This window comes from Salmo salar, chromosome ssa19 (genome assembly GCF_905237065.1).
Source record: "Salmo salar chromosome ssa19, Ssal_v3.1, whole genome shotgun sequence".
NCBI lineage: Eukaryota > Metazoa > Chordata > Actinopteri > Salmoniformes > Salmonidae > Salmo > Salmo salar.
The window spans coordinates 75043578-75070836 of NC_059460.1; the positions used below are offsets into that span (position 1 = coordinate 75043578).

Below are 27259 nucleotides of genomic sequence, written 5' to 3' on the forward strand. Positions count from 1 at the left end.
TGTCATATGGTCAGATGAAACCAAAATATAACGTTTTGGTAAAAACTCAACTCGTCGTGTTTGGAGGACAAAGAATGCTGAGTTGCATCCAAAGAACACCATACCTACTGTGAAGCATGGGGGTGGAAACATCATGCTTTGGGGCTGTTTTTCTGCAAAGGGCCCAGGACGACTGATCCGTGTAAAGGAAAGAATGAATGGGGCCATGTATCATGAGATTTTGAGTGAAAACCTCCTTCCAACAGCAAGGGCATTGAAGATGAAACGTGGCTGGGTCTTTCAGCATGACAATGATCCCAAACACACCGCCCGGGCAACGAAGGAGTGGCTTCGTAAGAAGCATTTCAAGATCCTGGAGTGGCCTAGCCAGTCTCCAGATCTCAACCCCATAGAAAATCTTTGGAGGGAGTTGAAAGTCCGTGTTGCCCAGCGACAGCCCCAAAACATCACTGCTCTAGAGGAGATCTGCATGGAGGAATGGGCCAAAAAAACAGCAACAGTGTGTGAAACCCTTGTGAAGACTTACAGAAAACGTTTGACCTGTGTCATTGCCAACAAAGTGTATATAACAAAGTATTGAGATAAACTTTTGTTATTGACCAAATACTTATTTTCCACCATAATTTGCAAATAAATTCATTAAAAATCCTACAATGTGATTTTCTGGATTTTTTTCTTCTCATTTTGTCTGTCATAGTTGAAGTGTACCTATGATGAAACTTACAGGCCTCTCTCATCTTTTTAAGTGGGAGAACTTGCACAATTGGTGGCTGACTAAATACTTTTTTGCCCCACTGTACAACACCAGGTGTTGCAAGAAGGCCAAGAAGATCATCAGGGACCCCTTTGGCTGACATTCTGCAATGTTCTTGTCAATTAAATATTTGATCTCAATACAGTTTTCTGTTCCCAAAACTAAAATTTGTTATGAACAGATTGGACTAAGTTTTGTAGATGTTACCCTTTGCCAAATAAGAAAAAAAACTGGGTTGTTTAGATAAATGCAACGACGAATTGAGAAATTGCACACACACACTTCAGAGGAGGCATTCCCTAACAGAAATATGCAAATGCATGCTAGAACGCGCAAATAGAATCTCGCTAGCTCATGCTTGGCTCCTCCTTGCTTGTTCTGCCCACTATGACGAATTTGTTCCCTTTGTTTTAATACTTGCTGAGAAGTAGCCATTATTTACTATTTTACATCTAGGGCTACTATACATAACTTTAACTAAGTTACTCCATTTCATTTTTGTTTTTCCTCTAATGTATTCTGTGCCTCTATGGTACAGTTTGTATTGCTATCTATCTGTACTGTTCGTCCCTCTATTTCCTTTATTAATATGAATTAATTTGACCTAAATGGCTTTTGTTTTAAAGATTAGTATTGAATTGCATGGCCTCTAAAGGCACATTGTCATAGGTGTCGTATAATGGAGACCAAGGCGCAGCGTGCATAGTGCTCATTCTTTGTCTTTAATGAATACACTTTAACAACAAAACAACAAACGACCAACAACAGTCCCGTCAGGTACACTAGACTAAACGGAAACAATTACCCACAAACCCCAAAGGAAAACAGGCTGCCTAAGTATGGCTTCCAATCAGAGACAACGAAAGACACCTGCCTCTGATTGGAAACCATACCCGGCCAAAACATGGAAAACGAAACATAGAAATAGAATTCTAGCACGATCCCACCTAGAAACAGAAAACCCCAAAACAACCACCTGTCACTCCCTGACCACTCCACTATGGCAAATGACCTCTTACAATGGTCAGGACGTGACACACATTTAAAAGTATCCTATACAATAAGGCGATATACTGTACCTATATTATGTTGGAAAAAATCAGTTATTCATTATTCTGTTCTGTGTAAAAACAAGTTGTCAGCCAATAGGCTTTGAATACATTTCCAATATCCTTGCCCACGTTGAAATTCTGTATGAGTAATGTATATGGTAATTATAGGATGGTCCGGCCACATTCTGTCCCCTATCAACTCTTTTTAAACATTTGGTGCTAGCGAGAATGACATAAGAAAGTCGTCAATACGAAGTTCTTGTTTTGCTACCCTGTCAGGACATTGAGGTGAATTGGATAGAATTGTTAGGACATTGGGGTCCTGATAAGGTAGGAAAACAAGTTCAACAACAGACACACACACACACACATATTTCTCTGTCATTCACTGTAGCCCTGAATTACTGCACCCTCCCCTCCCCTTCCACTTCAGTGTTTATCATCAAAACCCTGCTGCTCTTCCCTGGCAGACACATACCCCTCACGTCAAAACATCTTCTCTGCCTCGGATAGATCCACCAAATTGACTTGAAACGTTGACATTTAGCAAATGTTTTATTCATTTTTTCATCCTATGGCAGGATGTGGGTGGGAGGGTCCGTGTCCCCCTATTGGACAGCTGTTCCTTTGTGTTAAGATCAATCCCGGGGTTGAACCAGGGGTTCAAATTCCAAGATAAATTAAGTGCCTAACAAAGATTGAGGATATATTATATATTAATAATATTATATATTAATTATATTTTATATATGTTGTTATTTCTGTACAGTAGGTATAGAGCATGGTTGACTGTAAAAAATGAAAATTGATATATAAAATCTATAAATTTATGAATGAAGTCGTCCACCCAGCACTGTCAGCTCATGCCATGACTAATTGATTCGTTACTGGTTGAACATGTGCAACAGCCAATCAGATCCCAGGATAGTGGAAACAACTGGACAAGTAATCTAGTTAACATCGGTAAAGTTTTCTCTGTCATCTCTACTTCTTTCATGGACCAAAGAAAATACTTTACTGCAAGAAATGCTTAATTCTGTTGGAGTTCATATTAAGGCTCTGTCAGAGATTATAGACCTACAGTCAGTATCCAGATTTTAGTTTCCATTCAACCCATCTGAACAGTATTCTAGAGTCCCTTGATGTGCCATTGGCCTTTGAAGTCCCCGTCTTGTGACTGTCTAATTTGTATATAGTTGAAGTTGGAAGTTTACATACACTTAGGTTTTAGTCATTAAAACTCGTTTTTCATGTGCGACAGCCAATCAGATCCCAGGATAGTGGGAACAGGAAGGGGTCATGTGGATGGTGACTGACACCCATCCCAGATCGTTACCGCTGATCACACACTATAATCAATTTATAGACGCACGCACACACACACAGCCGTTTTGTATTGCTATCCTTGTGGGGAACAAATAATTCATTCCCATCTAAAATCCTGTTTCCCTAACCCCTAACCCTAAATCTAACCCTAACCCTAACCTTAACCCTTAACCTAACCATAACCCTCAACTTAACCCTAAGCCTTAGCCCTAAACACCCAACCCTAAAACTATAACATTACTTAACCCTAACTCCTAACTCAAAACATAACCGATTTGTTTATTGACCCAGGAGCAAATCAAATCAAATGTATTTATATAGCCCTTCTTACATCAGCTGATATCTCAAAGTGCTGTACAGAAACCCAGCCTAAAAACCCAAACAGCAAGCAATGCAGGTGTAGAAGCACGGTGGCTAGGAAAAATTCCCTATAAAAGCCAAAACCTAGGAAGAAACCTAGAGAGGAACCAGGCTATGAGGGGTGGCCAGTCCTCTTCTGGCTGTGCCGGGTGGAGATTATAACAGAACATGGCCAAGATGTTCAAATGTTCATAAATGACCAGCATGGTCAAATAATAATAATCACAGTAGTTGTCAAGGGTGCAACAAGTCAGCACCTCAAGAGTAAATGTCAGTTGGCTTTTCATAGCCGATCATTGAGAGTATCTCTACCGCTCCTGCTGTCTCTAGAGAGTTGAAAACAGCAGGTCTGGGACAGGTAGCACGTCCGGTGAACAGGTCAGGGTTGCATAGCCGCAGGCAGAACAGTTGAAACTGGAGCAGCAGCACGGCCAGGTGGACTGGGGACAGCAAGGAGTCATCATGCCAGGTAGTCCTGAGGCATGGTCCTAGGGCTCAGGTCCTCCGAGAGAGAGAAAGAGAGAACTAGAGAGAGCATACTTAAATTCACACAGGACACCGGATAAGACAGGAGAATACTCCAGATATAACAGACTGACCCTAGCCCCCCGACACATAAACTACTGCAGCATAAATACTGGAGGCTGAGACAGGAGGGGTCAGGAGACTCTGTGAACCCATCCGATGATACCCCCGGACAGGGCCAAACAGGCAGGATGTAACCCCACCCACTTTGCCCCACCCACAGCCCCCACACCACTAGAGGGATATCTTCAACCACCAACCTACCATCCTGAAACAAGGCCGAGTATAGCCCACAAAGATCTCCGCCACGGCACAACCCAACGGGGGACGCCAACCCAGCACAGTTTATTTTATTCCCTCTGTTATTATTATTATGCAATGAGGTGATGTACATAAACCATCAGTGGGTGCGTTTAATGGCACACAAATGCATGTGATGTGTTGGCATTGTCCTGTCATTGTCCTGAGTTTAGAAAGGCAACCTGGTCTCACAGCATTTCATATTATTCTGTACGTAAATCTGAGACACTGCACTTAGTATGATATGTTAGGTTTCGTATGGTATGTTTTAATTTGTAGATGTCTAGCATCCATTTTGTATGATATGTTACAAATTGCAATTCTGACAATTTTTTTTGAATTTGCAAAACGAACAATGTTATGAATTTGAAAAATGTATGATATGTTACGAATTCCAATTTGTTGTTGCTAACGTTAGCCAGGTGGTTAACACTAACGTTAGCTAGGCTAAGGGTTAGGGGACGGGGACGGGTTATCTAAAAGGATTAAGGATAGGGTTAGAGTTAGGGGACGGGTTAGCTAAAATGCTAAGTAGTTGCAAAGTAGCTAATTAGCTAAAATTGTCTGTGATGAGATTCGAACACGCAACATTTGAGTTGCTAGACGTTTGCGTTATAAGCCTACACATCCACCGCGACCAACCAACCTCCTTTCATATTTGCCTTAAGTAACCTTCTGTCTTATGTAACCATACCAAACGTAACATATCATACTCATTTGAGTAACGAATTTACATTTACTGTCTTACCTCTAGTCTCTGAGACCAGGCTGTGAGTTCACATGTCAAGGCCCTCTAGAAAACTATTCAGATGGGTTGAATGGAAACTAAAATCTGGACACTGACTGTAGGTCTATAACCTCCAACATAGGCTTAATATTAACTCCTGCAGAATTAAGCATTTCTTGCAGTAAAATTATACATCAAATGTAGGCATACAAAATTATCAGGAACAGGAGAAATACGATTTCTTTCTTTCAGCATCTTTAGAAAATGTGAATGCTCATTTAGATACAATCTGTAGAGATGCTATCTTTATCAGCATCATAAAAGCTTTTAGTATTTCAACCACATAAAATATGCATCCAAGCCAAATTTAAATCTTGCGAGAAACATGTTGGGCCGTTTTCACAGCTTTCTATTTTGCTTACAACTGGACAAGTAATCTAGTTAACATCGGTAAAGTTTTCTGTCATCTTTACTTCTTTCATGGAGCAAAGAAAATACTTTACTGCAAGAAATGCTTAATTCTGTTGGAGTTCATATTAAGGCTCTGTCAGAGATTATAGACCTACAGTCAGTATCCAGATTTTAGTTTCCATTCAACCCATCTGAACAGTATTCTAGAGTCCCTTGATGTGCCATAGGCCTTTGAAGTCCCCGTCTTGTGACTGTCTAATTTGTATACAGTTGAAGTTGGAAGTTTACATACACTTAGGTTGGAATCATTAAAACTCGTTTCTCAACCACTCCACAAATTTCTTGTTAACAAACTATAGTTTTGGTAAGTCGGTTAGGACATCTACTTTGTGCATGACACAAGTAATTTTCCAACAATTGTTTCACTTATAATTCACTGTATCATAATTCCAGTGGGTCAGAAGTTTACATACGCTAAATTGACTGTGCCTTTAAACAGCTTGGAAAATTCCAGAAAATGATGTCATGGCTTTAAAAGCTTCTGATAGGCTAATTGACATAATGAGTCAATTGGAGGTGTACCTGTGGATGTATTTCAAGGCCTACCTTCAAACTCAGTGCCTCTTTGCTTGACATCATGAGAAAAACAATTGTAGACCTCCACAAGTTTGGAGTAAAAAGGGGGAGGCTTGCAAGCCGAAGAACACCATCCCAACCGTGAAGCACGGGTGTGGCAGCATCATGTTGTGGGGGTGCTTTGCTGCAGGAGGGACTGGTTCACTTCACAAAATAGATGGCATCATGTGGAAGGAAACTTATGTGGATATATTGAAGCAACATCTCAAGACATCAGTCAGGAAGTTAAAGCTTGGTCGCAAATAGGTCTTCCAAAAGGATAATGACCCAAAGCATACTTCCAAAGTTGTGGCAAAATGGCTTAAGGACAACAAAGTCAAGGTATTGGAGTGGCCATCACAAAGCCCTGACCTCAATCCTATAGAACATTTGTGGGCAGAACTGAAAAAGCGTGTGCGAGCAAGGAGGCCTACAAACCTGACTCAGTTACACCAGCTCTGTCAGGAGTAATGGGCCAAAATTCACCCAACTTATTGTGGGAAGCTATTGGAAGGCTACCCAAAACATTTGAACCAAGTTAAACAATTTAAAGGCAATGCTACCAAATACGAATTGAGTTTATGTAAACTTCTGACCCACTGGGAAAGTGATGAAAGGAATAAAATCTGAAATAAACATTCTCTCTACTATTATTCTGACATTTCACATTCTTAAAATAAAGTGGTGATTCTAACTGACCTAAGACAGGGAATTTTTACTAGGATTAAATGTCAGTAATTGTGAAAAATTGAGTTTAAATGTATTTGGCTAAGGTGTATGTTATCTTCCGACTTGACAACTGTAGCGCCTCACCATAATCACGAATAGGCATTGCTATCGTCCTCTTTTACCACTAATCTCTCCAAAACATTACTTTTCTGGCCATGCCTTCTATTTATTTTCAACTCTCCACAGCTTTTCTCTTATTGAATTAAACTCAGACTTTGTCATTTTTGCCTCCATGGACTGACATTCACTTTTTCTGCCAGCTCCCATAAGCATTTGGCGATTGGTATGTAGGCTATTTGGTGCCCGTACAGTTAGGCCCTAACGCTGAGGCTTACACACTAATGCCAGATGAAATAATCAAAGACAAACCTCAATGTAACCTATAAATATAAATTGCACAATAATGATATATTTATGGAGTTTTTAAGGTATTGTTTTCTCTTTATGCAACCTGCCCGCCACCTACCTGCCCTTCATCCACACAATATTTCATGACCCTAAACCCGCCCTGTGTCTTTGTGTGTGCCAATGCACAAATCTGTGTGTTTGACTGACTGGCTGAATGACTGGCTGACTGACTGACATCACCAAATGCAGAGCATCCCAAGGTGTTTGTGAGTTCCTATTAATCCCATTGGGAATTGAGAATTCCCCTTTACATTATATCTGCTAATCAAGTTGGATGTACAGTCGTTCTTTTCCCTATAGGCTACAGTAGCCATACAATGCAAATGAATCATTAAATAAAAAAAGGGGTGGATGGAGGTTGGATGAGGAGGGTTGAGCCGATTATGTCCTATATATTTATAATCATAGTAAAGCAGCCGACTACGCCATATATATGTATAGTCACGGTAAAGCAACAGACTACACCATATATACATTAATCATGATAAAGCAGCTTATGGCTGATTCTATCCTGGCTAGGTGTGTCAGGGATCCCCTGGTGACAACCATAACATATCAGCACGCGAGGCGAGTGTGGCGATTTGACGCGCGCTCATCTGCCCAGCGCAGCACAGTGGGTTCCTTGGGATATATGGGATGAGATATGAGGTGTTTATGGAGGAGCTGCTATGATGTGTCTCCTGTGAATTCTCAATGGGGGAGTGTTGGGTGTAGATCTGAATATCCATCATTTCTAAGGTCGACCACATCCTGCAAACCTAAAAAGCCCTGTCCCAAAATCAGCCTACATCCTCAGACACCTCTTCTTGACCTGAAATAATTGAATTTTTGGAAGCAAGATGAGGTGGTGATTCAGTGGACAACATGGTGTTTTGCTGTATCACTCTCTGAGATGGCAGGATGTCATGGACGGTGTGTTTTAAAGGACAAATGTAGCAGGGCAGAAAATAGAAAAACCAGACATCCAATTACACCTGTCACAGTGGGCACCAGGCGTGGCGAGATGGGCATGGGGCACAGGGGGTGGGAAGGGGCAGGCACAGGGGGTCCAGGGCTATGTCGCCTCCAACTCCCATCCTCAAACACAAACACACACACACATACACATATGAATGAATACATGCACAATGCACGCACTATGATAGTTCGCTTCCTTTGGTAATTTGGGGACACGCGAGACACTCACATGCAATTTTGGTTTCAACTTTACCAAATTTCATCATTTCAGAACCAATGAACATTGTCAACTTTGATTGATGCTGGCTGCAGAGATCTAATAAATTGATGTTTATCAAGAAACAGATGAATGACATGACAATTAATTGATTTTGATTGATTTGATCGATGTGTTGCTACAACAGCTATGAGCCTTTGGAGAAACAGAGAGAGAACCGTCTTAGGTAAACATAAACAATGCATTTTAGGTCTAGGACAGGGGTGTCAAACATAAGACATAGAGGAACTATAACTAACTTTCAGTGCGGTCCTCCAGACATCATTGAAGACCGAATGCGGCCCCCGGGGAAAAATTGTAATGTTACTTTGATAGGCTCTATCAAATCACAGAAAGGATTTCATTAGTGAAGCTCATGTTAGGATATGGAGAAAAATCTAAATTTGACTACAAAATGGTGTTTGTAATCATTACACGATGGTAATGAAATTCCATCATGAAACTGCATGCACAGTTGACATTTACTAAACTGAGGAAAAGTGGCCCTGTGTCTAAGGGACCATGGTTGCCGCGTACACTTTAATCAAACAAGCGCACACACATGCACACACACACGCATCCGCAAATGCATGCAGGCTCACACACAAGCATGGATGCATGGACACTCACACACACATACACACACTAAAACCACACAGCCCTACAACCCAGAGGAGTAGGTTATCTTGTTTAACATGGACAAGGAGATCTCCGGTTCCAGACATTTATACCGGGCTCAGATCACTCCTGCTGTTTACATTTCTAGTTTTACACATCTGGGCCCTCTCCATCCACACTGACTCAGGAACCAAACCCGCAGGCTAGCTTTATCTAGTCTTTTTATCCAGCTGTATGGTTAACTGTAAGATGTTGTTTGTGACTAACTTTTCAATCAACGTGAAAGTATTAACATCTTAAGGACTCCAGTTTGGCACATATTCATCATTGACTTTACCTAGTTATACTAAACAGAAGGACAAGGCTTTATTCAAACTCATCTCCCTCTCTACTCCTCCCAGGTACTCAACCTCTTCCTAGCCTTGCTGCTCAGCTCATTCAGCTCGGACAACCTCTCGGCGCCCGACGACGACGGCGAGATGAACAACCTGCAGATCGCTCTTGGCCGCATCAAAAGTGGCATGGGCTGGCTCCGAAGCCAGGTCGGACACTTTTTTCATGTTTTTATATAATAATTATATATATTTTTTTACTATATAGTGTGGACAATTGCATAGATTCTAGGTAAGATATGACACAAAATGTACTACGGGGCAAAACAACCAATAACAACCAAACAAACAAATGAATCAACGGAAAAAATTAAGTACATACAAAAATACAAGTTCATCACATCTTGTAAACGTAGTTCATTACTTCATTGTAGATCTGCGACTTCTTCAACGGCAACTTCAAGAGGCGACGGCAGAAGAGCAAAGAAACAAAGGCCATGCTGAAGCTCAAGAGGCTGAGCCACGGTGCTCCGCTTGGCGAGGTGGGCAATGGGACAGTGGTGACGCTGGGGGGAGGGATCGGGGTGATCGGGCGCCACGGAGAGAAGATAATGGTCCCGGAGGTCGATGACAGCTACATGACAAACCCCAATCTGACCATCAGTGTGCCCATCGCTCCTGGCGAGTCAGACGTGGAGTTCCCTGAGGAGGATGATGATGATGATGAGGATGAGAGCGAGATCTCGGAGGAGGACGAGGAGGAGGAGGAAGAGGAGGAGAGCAAACAGGTAGGATGGGTTGGTGGTAGTATTTGGTACCGATACTGGAAAGTCTATAACAATAACAGCTGCATCTTTGTGATACTACAAGCCATTCAGATATTGTTATCTCCTCATAAACTAGGTTTCCATCCAATTGGCGAATGATTTTAATGCAAATATTTTTAAACAATTGACTTGCTGCGGATAAAAGGCTGTGCGTGATGACGTGGTAACTTTTGCGGTTAAATTCCCTTGTACTGAATAAAAAATACAAGTTAAATATGTTTCCATGTGTTTTCAACTCTACTGATGGTTTTGGCACCCAAAAAAGTTGCGTTTTATAGCAAATGTGCCGCTCCCCCCCAGGTCTACACAGCTGATTCAAATAACCAACTCATCATCAAGCTTTGATTATTTGAATCAGCTGTGTAGTGCAATTTATTGGGAAGGAGCATCAAGCTCATCACTTTGCACATTCACCACCCTGTGAAGTTCATCATAACTGATTTGATCAGTAGCCTAATAAACTGTATGTCCTCCCCAGTCGTAGTGGGAGCACCACACAACATGACTCCAAGTTTACTTTGATGGTTATCATATCAATATTTGCGAATTAAACGCTTCCATCGCCATTTCTTGCATAATTAATTTTACAGACACAAAAAGATCCCACCTTGTCTAGCGGATTTTGTTTTGTTGACATTTGCAAAGTTTACTAACAAAATGTGCTGTTTCAATCAGGCCTGTCGTTACATTTTTTATCCAACATGTAATTTATGCGCATAAAAAGGTTGGATGGAAACCTGGTCTCTGGGCTAGGCGGGACAAATTCGTCCCACCTACGTAACAGCCACTTGCAGCCTGTGGCGCGATTTTCAAAACCTTAAAAATCCTATTACTTCAATTTCTCAAACATATGACTATTTTACAGCTATTTAAAGACAAGACTCTCGTTAATCTAACCACACTGTCCGATTTCAAAAAGGCTTTACAACGAAAGCAAAACATTAGATTATGTCAGCAGAGTACCAAGCCAGAAATAATCAGACACCCATTTTTCAAGCCAGCATATAATGTCACCAAAACCCAGAAGACAGCTAAATGCAGCACTCACCTTTGATGATCTTCATCAGATGACAACCCTAGGACATTATGTTATACAATACATGCATGTTTTGTTCAATCAAGTTCATATTTATATCAAAAACCAGCTTTTTACATTAGCATGTGACGTTCAGAACTAGCATACCCCCGCAAACTTCCGGGGAATTCGCTAACATTTTACTAAATAACTCACGATAAACGTTCACAAAAAGCATAACAATTATTTTAAGAATTATAGATACAGACCTCCTCTATGCACTCGATATGTCCGATTTTAAAATAGCTTTTTGGTGAAAGCACATTTTGCAATATTCTAAGTACATAGCCCAGGCATCACGGGCTCGCTATTTAGACACCCGGCAAGTTTAGCACTCACCATAATCATATTTACTATTATAAAAGTTTCATTACCTTTTGTTGTCTTCGTCAGAATGCACACCCAGGACTGCTACTTCAATAACAAATGTTGGTTTGGTCCAAAATAATCCATCGTTATATCCGAATAGCGGCGTTTTGTTCGTGCGTTCCAGACACTATCCGAAATGGTAAAGAAGTGTCGCGCGCATGGCGCAATTCGTGACAATAAAATTCTAAATATTCCATTACCGTACTTCGAAGCATGTCAACCGCTGTTTAAAATCAATTTTTACGCCATTTTTCTCGTAGAAAAGCGATAATATTCCGACAGGGAATCTCCTTTTCGGCAAACAGAGGAAAAAATCACAAAGGCGGGGGCGGTCGGGTCACGCGCATAAGCCCAGAGTCCCTTGATCGGCCACTTGAGAAAGGCGATAATGTGTTTCAGCCTGGGGCTGGAATGACGACATTCTGTTTTTTCCCGGGCTCTGAGCGCCTATGGACGACGTGGGAAGTGTCACGTTAGAGCAGAGATCCTTAGTAAAAGATAGAGATGGAAAAGAAGTTCAAGAAATGGTCAGACAGGCCACTTCCTGTAAAGGAATCTCTCAGGTTTTGACCTGCCATTTGAGTTCTGTTATACTCACAGACACCATTCAAACAGTTTTAGAAACTTTGGAGTGTTTTCTATCCAAAGCCAATAATTATATGCATATTCTAGTTACTGGGCAGGAGTAGTAACCAGATTAAATCGGGTATGTTTTTTATCCAGCCGTGTCAATACTGCCCCCTAGCCCTAATTAACTGATGGAACAACTGATTTTCAAATTCTCCCCCTTGGTCATGGTGGATGCGGGACGGGAACCCGAACTTTAGGGCAAAGTCATTGAAGATGAGATTTGCAGCAGTTTTACCTGACTTTGATGTGGTGGCGTAGGCTTGAGTGAAATATTATTTAATATTTTCTACTTTTAAGTGATACTCCAGAGCTTTTGTATAATTTCAGCCAGTAGTTTTGAAAGTATTGCTCACGAGCCAAAATGGGTCCCCAAAAATTGTGCACAATTGTGTTGTACGTCATCCATTTTGTATGATATGTTACGTACTACAAAGAAAAAGTGCAATTTGTATGATATGTTACTAATTCTAATTGGTACAATATGTTCTGAATTTGTAAGTGCTTAAGATCCCGGACTGCATCTTTAATTAGTAATTGACTCCAGATTGCAGACTACTGGTAGGTATGGAATCGTGACAGAGTTTGTCCTGTTTCACTCTACAGCATGGATGGGCAACTTTGATGGGGTGGGGGCCACACAAAATCTGCAGTTGCTCACAGGTCTGCGTACCCAAATGTGCATAGCCCCCCCCCCACATTGCGAGCAAAACATTTTAGCAGCCCCCTTCTTGACAGCGGAAAGACATTTTGACATATTTTTACTCATTTTACCATTGCACATAGAGAAAATATTGCAGTATTAAAGCTAGTTTGCTGCAATTCTACACATTTTGCTATGGGAAGGAGACAATATTTTGCAATTGTATAGTTCATTTCATGTAATTCTACACATTTCTACAAATCTTTATAGTTTTTAATATGATCTCTGATTGAGACTGCCTAAATAAAATGATGGGCCCCCCCAACAGTAATTTGACCATGATTACTAACTTACCAATCAATTTTGTTTTTAGCTGACATGGCTAATTGAGTGACTATCAGTGACATAACAAGATAAAAACTGCTGATGCAAAACCACATTTTGAAAATGCATCTTGCGTATTCTATTATTCTAACTTGCAACAGTAAGTTGAAACCCCGACTAAGTTTAAAAAATATAGCATATATTTTTTTTAAACAATCTGAGGTCCTGTTGCCCACTGGCCACCATTTGCACATCCCTGTTGTACAGGTATTATCATGGATGCTTGTCTCTTACATTGGCTCGCTCAGGAAATGGTAGAGCTGTGCTGTTTATTGTGCCTACTAATTGAGGATCAGATAGATTAATGAATTATTGTAGCGCTCTCTCTCTCACTCGCTCTCTCTCGCTCTCTCTCTCTCTCTCTCTCTCTCTGGCCTGAGAGGTTGCTTAGCTAGGCTAATAACTGGAGAGAGAGCCTTAGAGGGAGAGAGAAAGCCTTCTCTCTTTCTCGCTCCCTCTATCTCTCATGCTCTCCCTCCTCCCTTTCTCTTGCTCCATCCCTCTCCCTCTCTCCCTCCTCCCTTTCTCTTGCTCCATCCCTCTCCCTCTCTCCCTCCTCCCTTTCTCTTGCTCCATCCCTCTCCCTCTCCCTCTCTCTCTCTCTCCAAGTGAGCCGCTCCAAGCCCACGCACAAAGGCTATTTTCATGCCTTGTTTTGTTTTCTCGTTTCCTCCAGAGCAATTTGGCCCCAAGCGGACTCTTCCCAAAATGGATACCCTGTCCAATTTTACCCCTTTCTAAAGATTTATACTACTGTTTTGGCAATTTGGTCCTTCTTCCATTTGGTAACAATGGCCCTCTATATTTCCGCCTAATCAGGAATATGGAATTAGATCCTTAAGGGCAAAGTGCAGTTGTTTGCCTGTATTTGTCTTTAACATTACTGTCTCTGTGTCTGCATCCACTATAGGAAGCTAGATCGTGTGCCGTTACTTTGTTGTCTGGGGGTTATGGCCACTTTCAAAGATGAATTTATGTTGATAAGGAGGCATGTGAAATCAGCCAGGCTCCTTGAATAAATGTAAAACTGTCATTTAACTTGCTAAAACAGTTGAGGCAAGGAGAGAGGGAGAGAGAGGGCTCGGCATACCACCGGTGTGTACTACAAGGTTGTAGTATGTAGAGCAATGAATGTTTATGGGAACATGATACAGAATTACCAACATGTAGAACAGGTTGTTGAGGGAGACAGAGTGAGAGACAATAAGCATCTGTGTTCTCTTTCTTTCTCTCTCTCACTCACTCTAAACAGAGCTGACTGGTTTGTCTCTTTGCACACCTGTGCTCCAATCAGTTTTAAGAGAGCGGTTACGTCTTGCCCACCTGCTTTAATCACACTACGCACCTGTCTTCTCACCTTCCCTTGTTCTCTTTTTCTCTCTTTTATCTCTTCACTCACTCCATCTCGGTACACCTGCCCGTCCACCCACTCACTCCGTTTTATCTTTCTCTACACCTGTCCTCTCTCAACAACCTGTTCTGTACATATCTCCCATGGAGGCTATATCAGGTTTCCACATACGTTTGCTGTGGCTCAATGTTTAGATTATCATGGTGGTGTGCCGTTCCCTCCATTTCCCTAGCCAGTTTCCCATGCATACAGGGATTTGGCCCACAAGGGAAAACATGGCATAAAAATCAACCATCTGCATCTATTCATGTAACTGTGGCCTCGGATGCGTGCATGTCGCTATCCCTTGTCAGGAAAAGGGCAGCGAGAGAGAATGTTGCCCTGAAACATTAGTTAGCACCTAAAAGTGAATTAGAAACATTAAAAACAGGGCAGGGGTGATGTTGTGGATATCTCTGTATGTTGTCGTATGTATGTGTGTGTTTTCTATTGTAAAAAAAATAGAAACATCCAAAACATTGGAAATGAAGAGTTTCTTAAAGGTTAGCAGCAGGAAACAAAGTGTCTCTGCTTTAGTTTTTGCTGTGGAGAGTGTGCAGCGGAGGCAGACGCGGCTCGTCCCTTTCACAACTCCTTAACGTCAAAGCGTGGCTGGGGGGGGTGTGTGTGTGTGAGAAAAAAGCAGTGCTGACACACATGCAGACAAATCTCCAATATGAGCTGTTATGTCACTGCCGGCTGAAAGACTGGGAAAATGTAGATGGCATGTTTTAACCTCTGACCCCCAACTTACCTCTTCCTCAGTCAACAGCCTGTCTGTCTGATTCATCACTATAGGGGCCAAGGCCCGGACCACTTTTTACACCTCGGAGGGTGGGTGTGTATGTGTGTGTGGCATGTGGGGTGTGTGATGCGCGCGTGTGTGTGTGTGTGTGTGTGTGTGTGTGTGTGTGTTTGTTTGTAGAGGCTGGAGCTGTTACTGACCATTCCTCACACCATTGAGCCATTGTATATTATAAGCATGGCTTGTAAATTCAACTCTGTCACTAATGACTTGATAATGTTTTAGCGGGAAGCCTATGTTGATTATCCCACTAACAAGGTTATTGTGCAAGGCTAATCCTGTTAAACATAGAGAGACCATGCTCACGTTACAGTGCTACACTTCCTGCCAGTGTGCTTAACTTTTACCTCTGCTAACCCCAAGGGTAAATACCTCAGCGTACTACAGATAGAACATGTGATTTATTTGGGTTTAACTAGTAAACTAGTTGAAACTTTCAATCATGTTCCTTTCAGTGCCAGTAAATTATGCAATTTGCACATTATTAGCAATTCACAGTTGAGTCATTTAAAACTTTCTGATGACCAAAGTAATAGCATGGAATGAAGCTACTGTATGTGTTGGCCATCTATTCTAAGTGGCGTAATGGTACATATAAGGGGTATGAACGTCTCTGGCAGCAAAGTGTCGTTGTCAGTCTTGGAGAAGAGCAGAAGTGTGAGGTATGAGCGTCGGCTCTGATGGCTCGGGTCCTCCAGGGACCAACAGTTGTGTAACGCCGCACAGCTGTGTCCGGAGGCAACCACGGCAACAACCGGGGCCGCTTCATATCCCAGAGGAGACTGATGAGGAAATGGGATACATGATGAGATGAGACCTTTTTTCTGGTATAATTCATTGACTGAAAACATGCTTGAAATTGTTTTGGCAGAGAATTTCTCCTAGCATGTCAGTGGCTCTTAATGTCTAAATAAGGGTTGGGGCCAAGCCTCCTCTTGGAGAAATGGGTATGCAGGCTTTTGCTCCAACCCTGTTGTAACACACCTGATTCAGCTTATCAGCCAGTCAAGGTCCTTGTAAGCATTAGTCTCAGGTGGGGTAGATTAGGGTTTGGGGGGATAGCTCCCCAGGGGGAGCCTCCATAAAATACGCCACTTCGATGCAAGTGACTTTTCGTAGCAGGTTAGGAAATCATTTTCACCAACACCTAACCATTTTCCGAACCTTAACCTAATTCTCCTAACCTGCAACATAAAAGCCGTAGCTGTATCGAAGCGGTGTGTTTTTAGGGAATCTCCCCCAGGAGGAAGGTTTTTGCTGCACCCTTTTGTTATGGGTAGTGATGATAGAAACAGTTGTCATTCATATTGACATTTACAGATACCTCCTTATTCATCCATATATTACACTGCCAACTATAGCCACTTTACAGATTTCTCCCTGCTGTGTTCTATAAAACATACCTCTCCAATTTTGGCTAGCCAGGTCAAGAAGAGTGTCACTCAAGCAGGGCATTTACTTTGGCAGTTTCTCTTCTATCTTATTGTGTCGCTCTTTGGGACCCCTTAAATACCTCATGGCCACCCTTAATGCCTGACACTACACCATGTGTACATGACCCCTGACCCTTAACGAGGCAAAGAGACTACCCGCAGGTGGCTTCTGACAACAACACATGGTTATACATGCATTCAGGGGAGTCCTGTTTCATAGAGTTAGGATGTGTGTGTGTGTGTGTGTGTGTGTGTGTGTGTGTGTGTGTGTGTGTGTGTGTGTGTTGTGCACGCTTGTGTCTAACTCTTGTTAGTTACCCATTCTCTCTCCAAAGGGGCTATTTATAGTTCTGTCATATGGGGGGGCAATGCCCCTGGTATGTGTATCAGGACCGTGGGGGTTTGTGAGTCCATCATCAGTGCTTTTACCAGACATAGCTGACCTTGTCACAGTTGAGCCCCCCTTAGCTGAGCCTGACTATTCCGTAAAACCCAAAGGCTCATGGGATGCCCACATGACAGGTACTGTCCATCTGATGATATGTTGTTACAAGTCTGACATAGGTATGGCATGACCAGTAAAACTCAAGAGATGAGATGACAAAAGGTTTATCTGTTTATTTAGGTGGAAAAAGAAAAGAAAGCTTCATAAAGTTGAGCAGGACAATGACTGTACAGTATTGGTTTTAGATTGATGTTGTAGTTATTGTCGGGCATTCGTGGGTTATTGGCAGCGGTAATATAATACTGATCCTCTAATGCCCAGAGAATGTGATAGCGAAATTGGAGTAAAGATTGTTTGTTGAAGGGCCGCCTCATTTTATTGTCTGTACAGAATGGCTGTATGGCTGTATTGGACAGTTGAGAACATCTACTGAACTGTTAAGTCATCCCTCTCTCTCAGCGGTGCTCTCCAAGGCTAGTATCCTTGAGGGTTGAGGGAATGCATAGGGAATTCCAAAATGAAAAAGTATTCCAAAGAATAGATGAATTAAGGTATGGCTTGTGCTCCACTTTAGCCCACTTTACAAATATAAAAACATCGGTCATACTTCAGTTTTGGGGTGCACCATCCTTTTAAATGACACATGGCCATGAAGGATATGAATTAAAGAATGATTTAAAGATGGAGAGCGTTGAGGGTTCTATTATGCCGAAGGCTGACATTCGTCACCCTGGAACTTCCTCTACCCAGACTTTACTCTGTGTTTATGCATGACTGTCTTATTGACTCTGGTGTTGTCACCTTACCTCAGACATTACGATACACCGCGAGCAGTCCACAGAGTCCCGGGTCAAATAGTTAGTTCAAAAGTAGAACCATTATTTTTCCAGGTGTATAGAATAGAATGGACACTGGCTGGAATGCAGTTTTAAACAATCAGCATTCAGGATTAGACCCACCCATTGTATAAAATGGAATGGACACTAGCTGGAATGCGGTTTTAACCAATCAGCATTCAGGATTAGACCCACCCATTGTATAAGGAAGGGACCCTTTGGGGAAGTGCGTTTTAACCAATCAGCATTCAGGATTAGACCCAGCGGTTGTATAGAAAATAAATAGATCCTGTATATAAATCACACACTGTTGAAGACTGAAAACCTGTTGGAAAAGTTTACGTGTGTGTTCAAGAGTGTACAGGTATCTTTTTTTTTTTATTGTCCAACTATTCATAATTTTCCCTACATTTGGGACTGTTTTATCATGTGAGTTACCCTTACAACAATGTATTGCACTGAGACATATTGAAAATAAGTGCAATCCGGCATTATATATATGTAAATACAATCCATCATCATTATCCTTATGGAGGTAAAATGGTCTCTACATTCAGGAAAAGATCAGTGTCAGGGGCTCACATCTTTGTTGTTGGCCTCGTACAGTAAATTGAGATGTTACAGCTTGGCAAAACACCAGCCTTTGAAGTAAAGAAGGGGTTTTGTCTCGCTGATTTTTTTTCCCGCTACTCGCATCCTGTGCCTTTGTATCCGGTCAGATGTGGTTTGTGAAGGTTGATTACGGATGATTCCTTCTCCTCAGTACAGAGATGTCGTCAGCCAGGACGCGTTTCAACAGTTAGTCTCTAAGAGAGTAAGGCACAGCGGCCACTTGTCAAGAGAGATCTGCTTTGTCTTAAAGTTCCTCTCTCTCTCTCAATCCCTCGCCCCCCTCTCTCTCTTCTCTTCTCTGTCTCTCTCTCTCCCTCTTCCCCCCTTTCTTGCTCTTTCTGTTGCTCCTTAGTGCGTTCTGTGTTGTGCGTACATTGGATTTATCGAACATATGCATCAAATCTTATGTGTAAACGGCTTGACAGAAATGGTAGCAGAAGGTGAATGTTGAACTTTTGTTGCACACAGTACATATATAGATGATGCTGTGTTCCATTTTGCGCAATGACGCTGTCGGTGTGATCGAGGCGTTAGGCTTCACTCATCATCTCCATCAACATTCCCTCTCTGATATGCACTCAAACACATGCACACACACACACACACACACACACACACACACACACACACACACACACACACACACACACACACACACACACACACACACACACACACACACACACACACACACACACACACACACACACACACACACAGAGACAGAGCTCCAGGAGGATTGCGTAATAAGCACACAATGGCAAATAGATGGCAAACAAGTAACTCTGTTAGGGTTACTGGAAGTGTGTCTTCCAGTAGATTGGTCTTGTATTGCCTCAGTGTTTACTGTAACAGGTGAACATGGCAACCTCTAGCTTTATATAGTGTATGTGTGAGGAAACAAATATCCAAATGAATCCCAATCTAGAGAGTCAAATCAATTGTTATTTGTCACATGCTTCATAAACAACAGTGAAATGCTTCCTTACCAGTCCATTTCCAACAATGCAGTCTCTGGGTTTTGCCTCAAAATATCCATCCTACTACACCTCTTCTGTCTATTAAAGGCTGATGCTATAAATCTCACTCCAGATCTCTGATTGCTTGACTTGAAATTTACCAGATCAGATTGAAACAAATGCTGCAGATTAAGATGTGCTGGAAAATACAATACGATAAAAGCCACAAAGGTAATGACAGGTTAGATGTCATATTATACCTACCCAGACTTTATAGGCACCAGAATGTGAAAATCAAATATGTCCAGAGACAATCGTCATCATGACAGTAGTAGTTATTCATGATTTCCTTCTGAATGGTTTTCATAGATGGAGAAAAGACGTAACGATTCTCTCTCCATACCTACCAGATCACCTTCTACTATATTACCAATATATCAATGGTAAAATATAATATATATTTTAATCTAACATGGCTCTGATTGGTTGCTTTCCTCAGGTAAAGGATGACATCAGCCTTTCAGAGGGCAGCACAGTGGATCTGAGGAAGCCAGGGGAGGAAGAGGATGAGTATTCGGAGATGGCCGAAGAGACCATGGATCCTGACAACTGCTTCCCTGAAGGTAAGCTTATCCGTCCTTTATTTAATCAGGTGAGTCCCCCTTGAGATTCTATTGGTAAGGGGGCGTGGTTTCGTAATCCACTTATGACACCATGTGTCAATAGGGAGAGAGGACACCATTATATTTTCGTCAGAACATCTTTGCTAAAATAAAATCGGTAGAGAGCATTATGGGTACTGTAGTAATTCATGCTAAAGTACATCATGCCATTATGTACAGTAGCAGAGATACTAATCTCTTTTTCAAGCTCTGGCGCAAGAGGTATAAGCATAAACAGTCATACAGCTTAATATACTGTATACATGCACTAATGATACAGTATACTGTAATGGTACGCAAGTAAAAGACATGTAAAAGACAGGTAAAAGACAGGTAAGCACATTTAAGGAATATTATTTAATGTAATATTATCAGCAGCATTATTTTCTACTGTTTGGGAAAGAATAAGATTTAGACCTGAGGTTCATCCGTATACTGTATGTGGAAATGGAAACTGAACAGAAACATGTCAAACACGTAAGTGAATATGTTTCCATCATTCTTCAAATATGTATATTAGTATGTCATGATGATGGGGAGAACTTTGCAGTCCAACCAAAACATTAGTATATTTTTAACAGTTTATGTTAGTATAGGGTTTGACTCACTCTCTCTGCGATCCCGAATCTAAACATTTATTTGGGACTATCCAAAACAGTTGGCTTTCGCTTCAAGTGGAGGCCATTTGATATAAAACATTAAACAATTAAGTGACATTTCAAAGGGTAATGGCGCATTAAATTGAATGTCCTGTGTCAGCAGAGATTTGAAAAGGCGTGTCAGGCACAAAATGGACTTTGGTTAATTTGATGATGACTGACTCCCTGAATTCAATTTGGTCCCAACTAATCAACCCCCTCAGACCGTCTGAGGTAACCTAGCACGCCGGACCAATCACGTGATGCCTCTGAGACAATCGTGGTAATTCTCTGAGTGTACACTGAAACAGTCAGCATTGGCTGAGTGTACATTGAAACGGTCAGCATCGTTGGAGGTTGTTTATGTTATAGCAGTAACATCATTACTAAAGGTCTGGTAATTGTTAGGGGATGGTGGTGGGGAAGTACTTGAATTCTAACTGTTTCTGGGTTCAATGAACAAGAGGTGTTTCCTGAATGCTGACACTGATAAGTATTCATTGAATAGAGTGTGACTTGTGTATGAGGTATCATATTACTATGTGTACGTGTCCCTTCGATTACACAGGAAGTCTAAGCATCCATAGAAAAACAACCAGAGCACCATCACTACTTTAATAACGTGGACTACAGTAGAGGCTGAAACCCTCTATTCCTTTCAGAGTACTACCTCAGAATGCTAGAAAACTCAAGGGTGTGGGTGGTGGATAGTTCTAATCAGAGGACTCTATTAAGGTTACGTCATAATATCCTAAATGCAAACCTAATGGTTTGAGTACCTCACCATGGAAACCCATTTGTGTTCCTTGGACGTGACTGGGACTCTGATCCCACCAGTACCGCAGGCTCTTAGTGACACTATGATTTATTATCAATCATATGATACTCACGGTAGACTTAGCCACTGCCTGTTTGTAAGGTGTGGTGCCAACACAGAAGCATGTGCACCCTGGAAAGCCCAAAAGGGCATTTATAAACCGGGTGGTTCCAGGCCTGAATTCTGATTGGCTGAAAGCCGTGGTATATCAGACCACCCGTATACCACGGGTATGACCTAACATTTATTTGTACTGCTGTAATTACATTGGTAACCAGTTTATAATAGCAATAAGGCACCTCTGGGATTTGTGGTATATTGGCCATATACCACACCTCCTCAGGCCTTATTGCTTAAATATAGTATAGTTAAGCCCAACACAAGCATGTAGTAAGTTGTGATTGTGTATCTACACCTTCAACACTAAGAACACTACATGTTCCTGTGCTTCCCCAAAATGGGAATGGGATGAAGCAGAAGTACTGTCACTGGAGAGTAGATGAAGAGGTGTTACATGGCCATATTTCACATATTTCTGGGTTGCGTAAGAAAGACAATATAGTGGTGTTCCGCCATAAAATAAATGAAAACAGATCAATCCCGGAGCTATGTACTGGGACATTACAGCTGCCTATCAATTCCTCTGTCTCTAGCCTAGCGTGGGGATTTTCAACAGACAGGAATAGTACAGCAGATAAAAGTCAAATGGTGATAATTGTTGTTACTGTTGTTACTGGATTTAACCATGTGTTTTCAACAAAAAGTTGGTAAAAGCAAAAAGAGACTGACACCTAGGCTACATGGCTGTTGCCTCCCTGTTGAAAGAAACATGGAGTAGTTTAGGTTCAGGTTCAGCAGGGTCGTTTCACAGCTAGAGGAGGTAGCACTAGCAGTGTAGTTTGGCTGGGGGCAGGCACTTTATATACATGAGGACCATTGTTTACATTTGAGGCATGCACTTGGGGCAAGCTCATGTCACATTGGTTTTGTCTCCATGTCTCCGTGCCATGACTAATGGTTTTTCATACAAAATGGCCGCCAACCTAACAAACCACAACTCTCTGGACTTTTCTAACGATAGCTCGAGGGACTAAATCACTAGAGGGACGTTACTAGGACTGGGAATTTCCAGGGGGCTCACAATACCGATTAAGCATTGCGATTCTCAAAATTCTTACAATTAAAATGATTCTTTATGTATTGCAATCCGATACTGTGATATTGCTCACTATATGTCTGCTGCAGCGAGACAAGAGAGAGCATGAGAAAATGTATTTGATAAATCATGGAAATAAAAGTGCTGAAAACATGTTGGCTCACTATTTAAAAAGAAGAAGGAGAACAAGCTATAGGATGAAAAATACCAGCATTTTGGCGCAGGTTAACCTGACTAGTGCTAGCTAATGCTGCCTAGCAAAATAAAAAAAAACTATATAATATCTTCCAAAATAAGTAACTGTATCGATTTCCCCCCATCACTAGACGTTACAGTAACTGAACTAAACAGACAAACTGTAAGAAGAAGGCCTGTCTTGACCCTGCGTTATGTTTCTGTCCAGCTCCCTCAAGCTGACATGTACTCAAACATGCGCAAGGTTATGTGGGCCCTTCATAGCGTTTTACACTCAGAGAAGAGGTAGCAGCATTTCAACACAGGAAATTTGCATTATTTGTACTCTCAAAGAACAAAACAAAAAAAACATCCCTTAGGAAATGCCTCTACTCCGAAGTCTAACCGTATATCGACCAGATGATAACTGTAAATGCCTTGTCAAAGTCACAGTCAATAAAACCTCTTGATTTCTTGTTGATGGCCATTAATTGCTTGGCAGATGTCAGTACCAGGGCGCTAAAACATCCGCGGTTTCCAAGAAAGAGCCTGAGATCATCGTTAGAAATTGAGTTGCAAGTGGTCCGTTACCATAATCCCATCATTATTAAGTTTACAGGCAATAAGTTCATTTGGATGGGGGGCTCAGATGACGGTTATGGAGGAACTGGGTCGACTCTGCGGCCATTATGGGTTGACGGCTCAAATGCGATTTCATAGCAGCCAGCCTCAGCCATTGTTCTGCCTGGAAAGCTTTTAAAGAGTAATTGATACCAGGGAATATGTTGCTCCAAAACCATAGTCTTATCTAGTGAAGCAGCGAGATTAGCACAGACAGTGGGTCCTTGTCCTCTTGGCTAGGCTGGAGAGCTAGTATAAAGTATTTTTTACATTTAATTATGCAAGTCAGTTAAGAACAAATTCTTATTTTCAATGACAGCCTAGGAACAGTGGGTTAACTGCCTTGTTCAGGGGCAGAACGATAGATCTTTACTTTGTCGTCTCAGGGATTCAATCTTGCAACCTTTCGGTTACTAGTCCAATGCTCTAACCACTAGGCTACAGTCTGCTAAGGTGTGCTAGCTAGCACTCACATGGGCTATGATCTCTGTAAGTTCACTACCCCCTGTCATTACTTCCTGCTTCATGTGTATTAAGATGAGTTCGCAGAAAGACTAATTGAATCATTAAATTAATGGGTAAAATGTTGGCCTTGGATACATATTGGAAAAAGGAGACATTGACATGTCAGTACACTTGTCAAATACTTCCATTCTCTCTCTCTCTCTTTAAAACATTGATGAGTCAATAGAGTAGCCATTTGCACACTTACAATGTAATAGTCATTCTCTTTTTCTGTCTCTCTTTATCCCTCTATCTCTCTCTTTCTTTTTCTCTCTCTCTCCCCCAGTATGCGTGCGCCACTTCCAGTCCTGTGACATCCAAACCACGGCGGGCCTGGGCCAGGCATGGTGGCGGTTGAGGAAGACCTGCTTTCAGATAGTGGAGCACAGCTGGTTCGAGTCCTTCATCATCTTTATGATCCTGCTGAGCAGCGGCGCTCTGGTAAGCAGCATGCATGCTGGGTAGGGGTGGCGGGGGTCGTGGGGGGCGGTCGGCACTGCCTGCTGAATGGTCAATATGCCAGGCCACACAGTGTGGGGTGAGACTGGAGGGGAAACAGAGGATGACACAGAGATATCCAACAAGGACAGTTCCAAAGGGGTTCTTCGGCTGTCCCCATAGGAGAACCCTTTTGGTTCCAGGTAGAACCAATTTTGGTTCCATGTAGAACCCTCTGTAGAAAGGGTTCTATATGGAACCCAAAATGGTTCTACCTGGAACCAAAAGGGTCCTTCAAAGGGTTCGCCAATGGGGACTGCCAAAGAACACTTTTTTCATCTAAGAGTGTAATATGCTGTAAGTAGAGGCTTCAGGCTGTGTGTGATGCTTAGGAATAATCTCTCTGATCATACAAGTTGTTTGTTACCTCATCTCTTTTTTTATTGCCCTTTGTCTCCACAGTTATTGATTTACTCTAAGATCCAGGCTATTTAATAAGATAATAATAAGATAATCTCATCAAATAGGTTAGCCAATAGACTGCTCAAAATCCCATATTTGATGTCGGGAGGATGCTTACATGGATGGCCGACTCTTGATCAGCTTGTGTGATGTGCTAACCTTGGCCTTAGGTTGTAATAACACTAACACTATGATGGGCGTTATTTCCATGAGCCCTTGTACAGTATTTCCTAGACAGCACCCTACAAGCCTCCAAGGACTAAGACCATTTGTTCCAGGATGCAGCTCACAAACAAGGTCAATGACTCTTTCACCTGCTATTACAATCTAACACCAAGGTTGGCAGGCATGAAGTGCCCAACATAGTAGAGCTATCTGAGAATGTCAAGCAGGCGAAATTGAGATAAGACAAATTGTGGTATATATAGTATAAAAACATTGAAAACAAAGTGTCTATTGCAATAAATTGGGCACACAGAAACAAGGAAGGATTGGTTGAGGTGTGTCTTTTCATTGCATCTGCCTGGACCCTCTCACTTCTCATCGTCCTCAATTTCCTCCTCCACAGTGATGTAGTGCATGAACAGATATGCAGCTGAGAGGAGTCAGATCAATGATTAGTCAATCCTTCTCCGCTCTCCTCCTAATTAGCAGTGGATTGGTCGGAGCGTGCCCAAACCTCAGCTGTGCTACCAGTGCCTGCCCTTCCCCCCCTCCCTCTCCCTCCACCCCGCCCCGACCCCTAACCCGTTTTCCAGCCACCCTCCTACTCCTCTATCTCTGTCCAAGCAGATTGTTGTTTCTCCTGGGCCTTTCCCTGTCAGTGTGGGCATTCTCCTGGGCATTGCTCGGTGCTGGGTATGCAGGCCAAGCCTGTGTGGCGTTAATTTAGGGTGCATGGCGGCATACCTCATGAGAGTAGAGCAAATGGTTTCCGATGGCGACGACGCGTCTAGCTAGAGAGTTGTTGCTCAGCAAAAGCACTCCCTTTTGTTTATTTTCCTCTGATAGCACTTTCCTTCTTTTACAGAAAAGCATGCAGAGGGATATTCCATGTATGTGGCATGTTAACCATTATGATAAAGAATAGATACCGGCATAGTGATGAATATTCCTGTTGCTTTACTGTGCAATGTGTGTGTATATGACGAAGGTATAGTTAATGACACAGCCTGTATCGCCTGCTTATTATGTTGAATGTATAAATATCATCACATTTTTTTATTTGGGTTAAGCCCGATGAGGACATGTTTTTATGTGGGTTAAGCCTGAACAGGAATTTTTTTATGTGGGTTAAGCCTGACCAGGACATGTTTTTATGTGGGTTAAGCCTGACCAGGACATGTTTTTATGTGGGTTAAGCCTGACCAGGACATGTTTTTATGTGGGTTAAGCCTGACCAGGACATTGTTTTATGTGGGTTAAGCCTGACCAGGACATTGTTTTATGTGGGTTAAGCCTGACCAGGATTTTTTTTTTATGTGGGTTAAGTCTGACCAGGACATGTTTTTATGTGGGTTAAGCCTGACCAGGACATGTTTTTATGTGGGTTAAGCCTGACCAGGACATTTGGGTTGAAACGTTAAACAACGGGAGCATTCATCAGTGTGTGAGTATCTATTATTTCCTGAGTTTATTTTTGTACCCAGCAGCTACAAGTCATTGGATGTGCGTACGGTACATTATACATTACTGGACATTTTACAACTCAATGTTCCTCATTCTAGAAATGTTATCATCTGTAAAGACCCTTTGTTGTTCTCATTCAACTTCATTATCTGAGTAATAATTGTGATGCAAAAGGCCTCAATCAATTATTATACACTGTAGCATACTGTATAAACAGAATTTTTCCGGTTGTGAAATAAAAACACTGAAAGGGTTTCATGTAAAAATTGCGTGTAGACTTCCCTCATGGGTACATACTGTTACGAAACCAGAAACTAGCCTACTGGGTTTGCTGCACTCGTTATGTCTAGGGGTCTTAGGCCTAGCTACATGGTCTGTAACTT

The 27259-nt window shown here is 41.9% G+C and overlaps 1 protein-coding gene across 3 annotated transcripts in view; it reads left to right on the forward strand.

Moving 5' to 3' along the window:
* LOC106579582 (sodium channel protein type 4 subunit alpha B) overlaps positions 1-27259 on the forward strand; it is a 138489-nt gene that overhangs the window by 88143 nt on the left and 23087 nt on the right. For all 3 annotated transcript variants that reach the window (XM_014159622.2, XM_014159621.2, XM_014159623.2), the window contains exons 14-17: positions 9440-9580; positions 9805-10158; positions 20275-20398; positions 24634-24788. In XM_014159622.2, coding sequence (XP_014015097.2) covers positions 9440-9580; positions 9805-10158; positions 20275-20398; positions 24634-24788 — 774 coding nt within the window. The remainder of the gene's footprint in view (positions 1-9439; positions 9581-9804; positions 10159-20274; positions 20399-24633; positions 24789-27259) is intronic.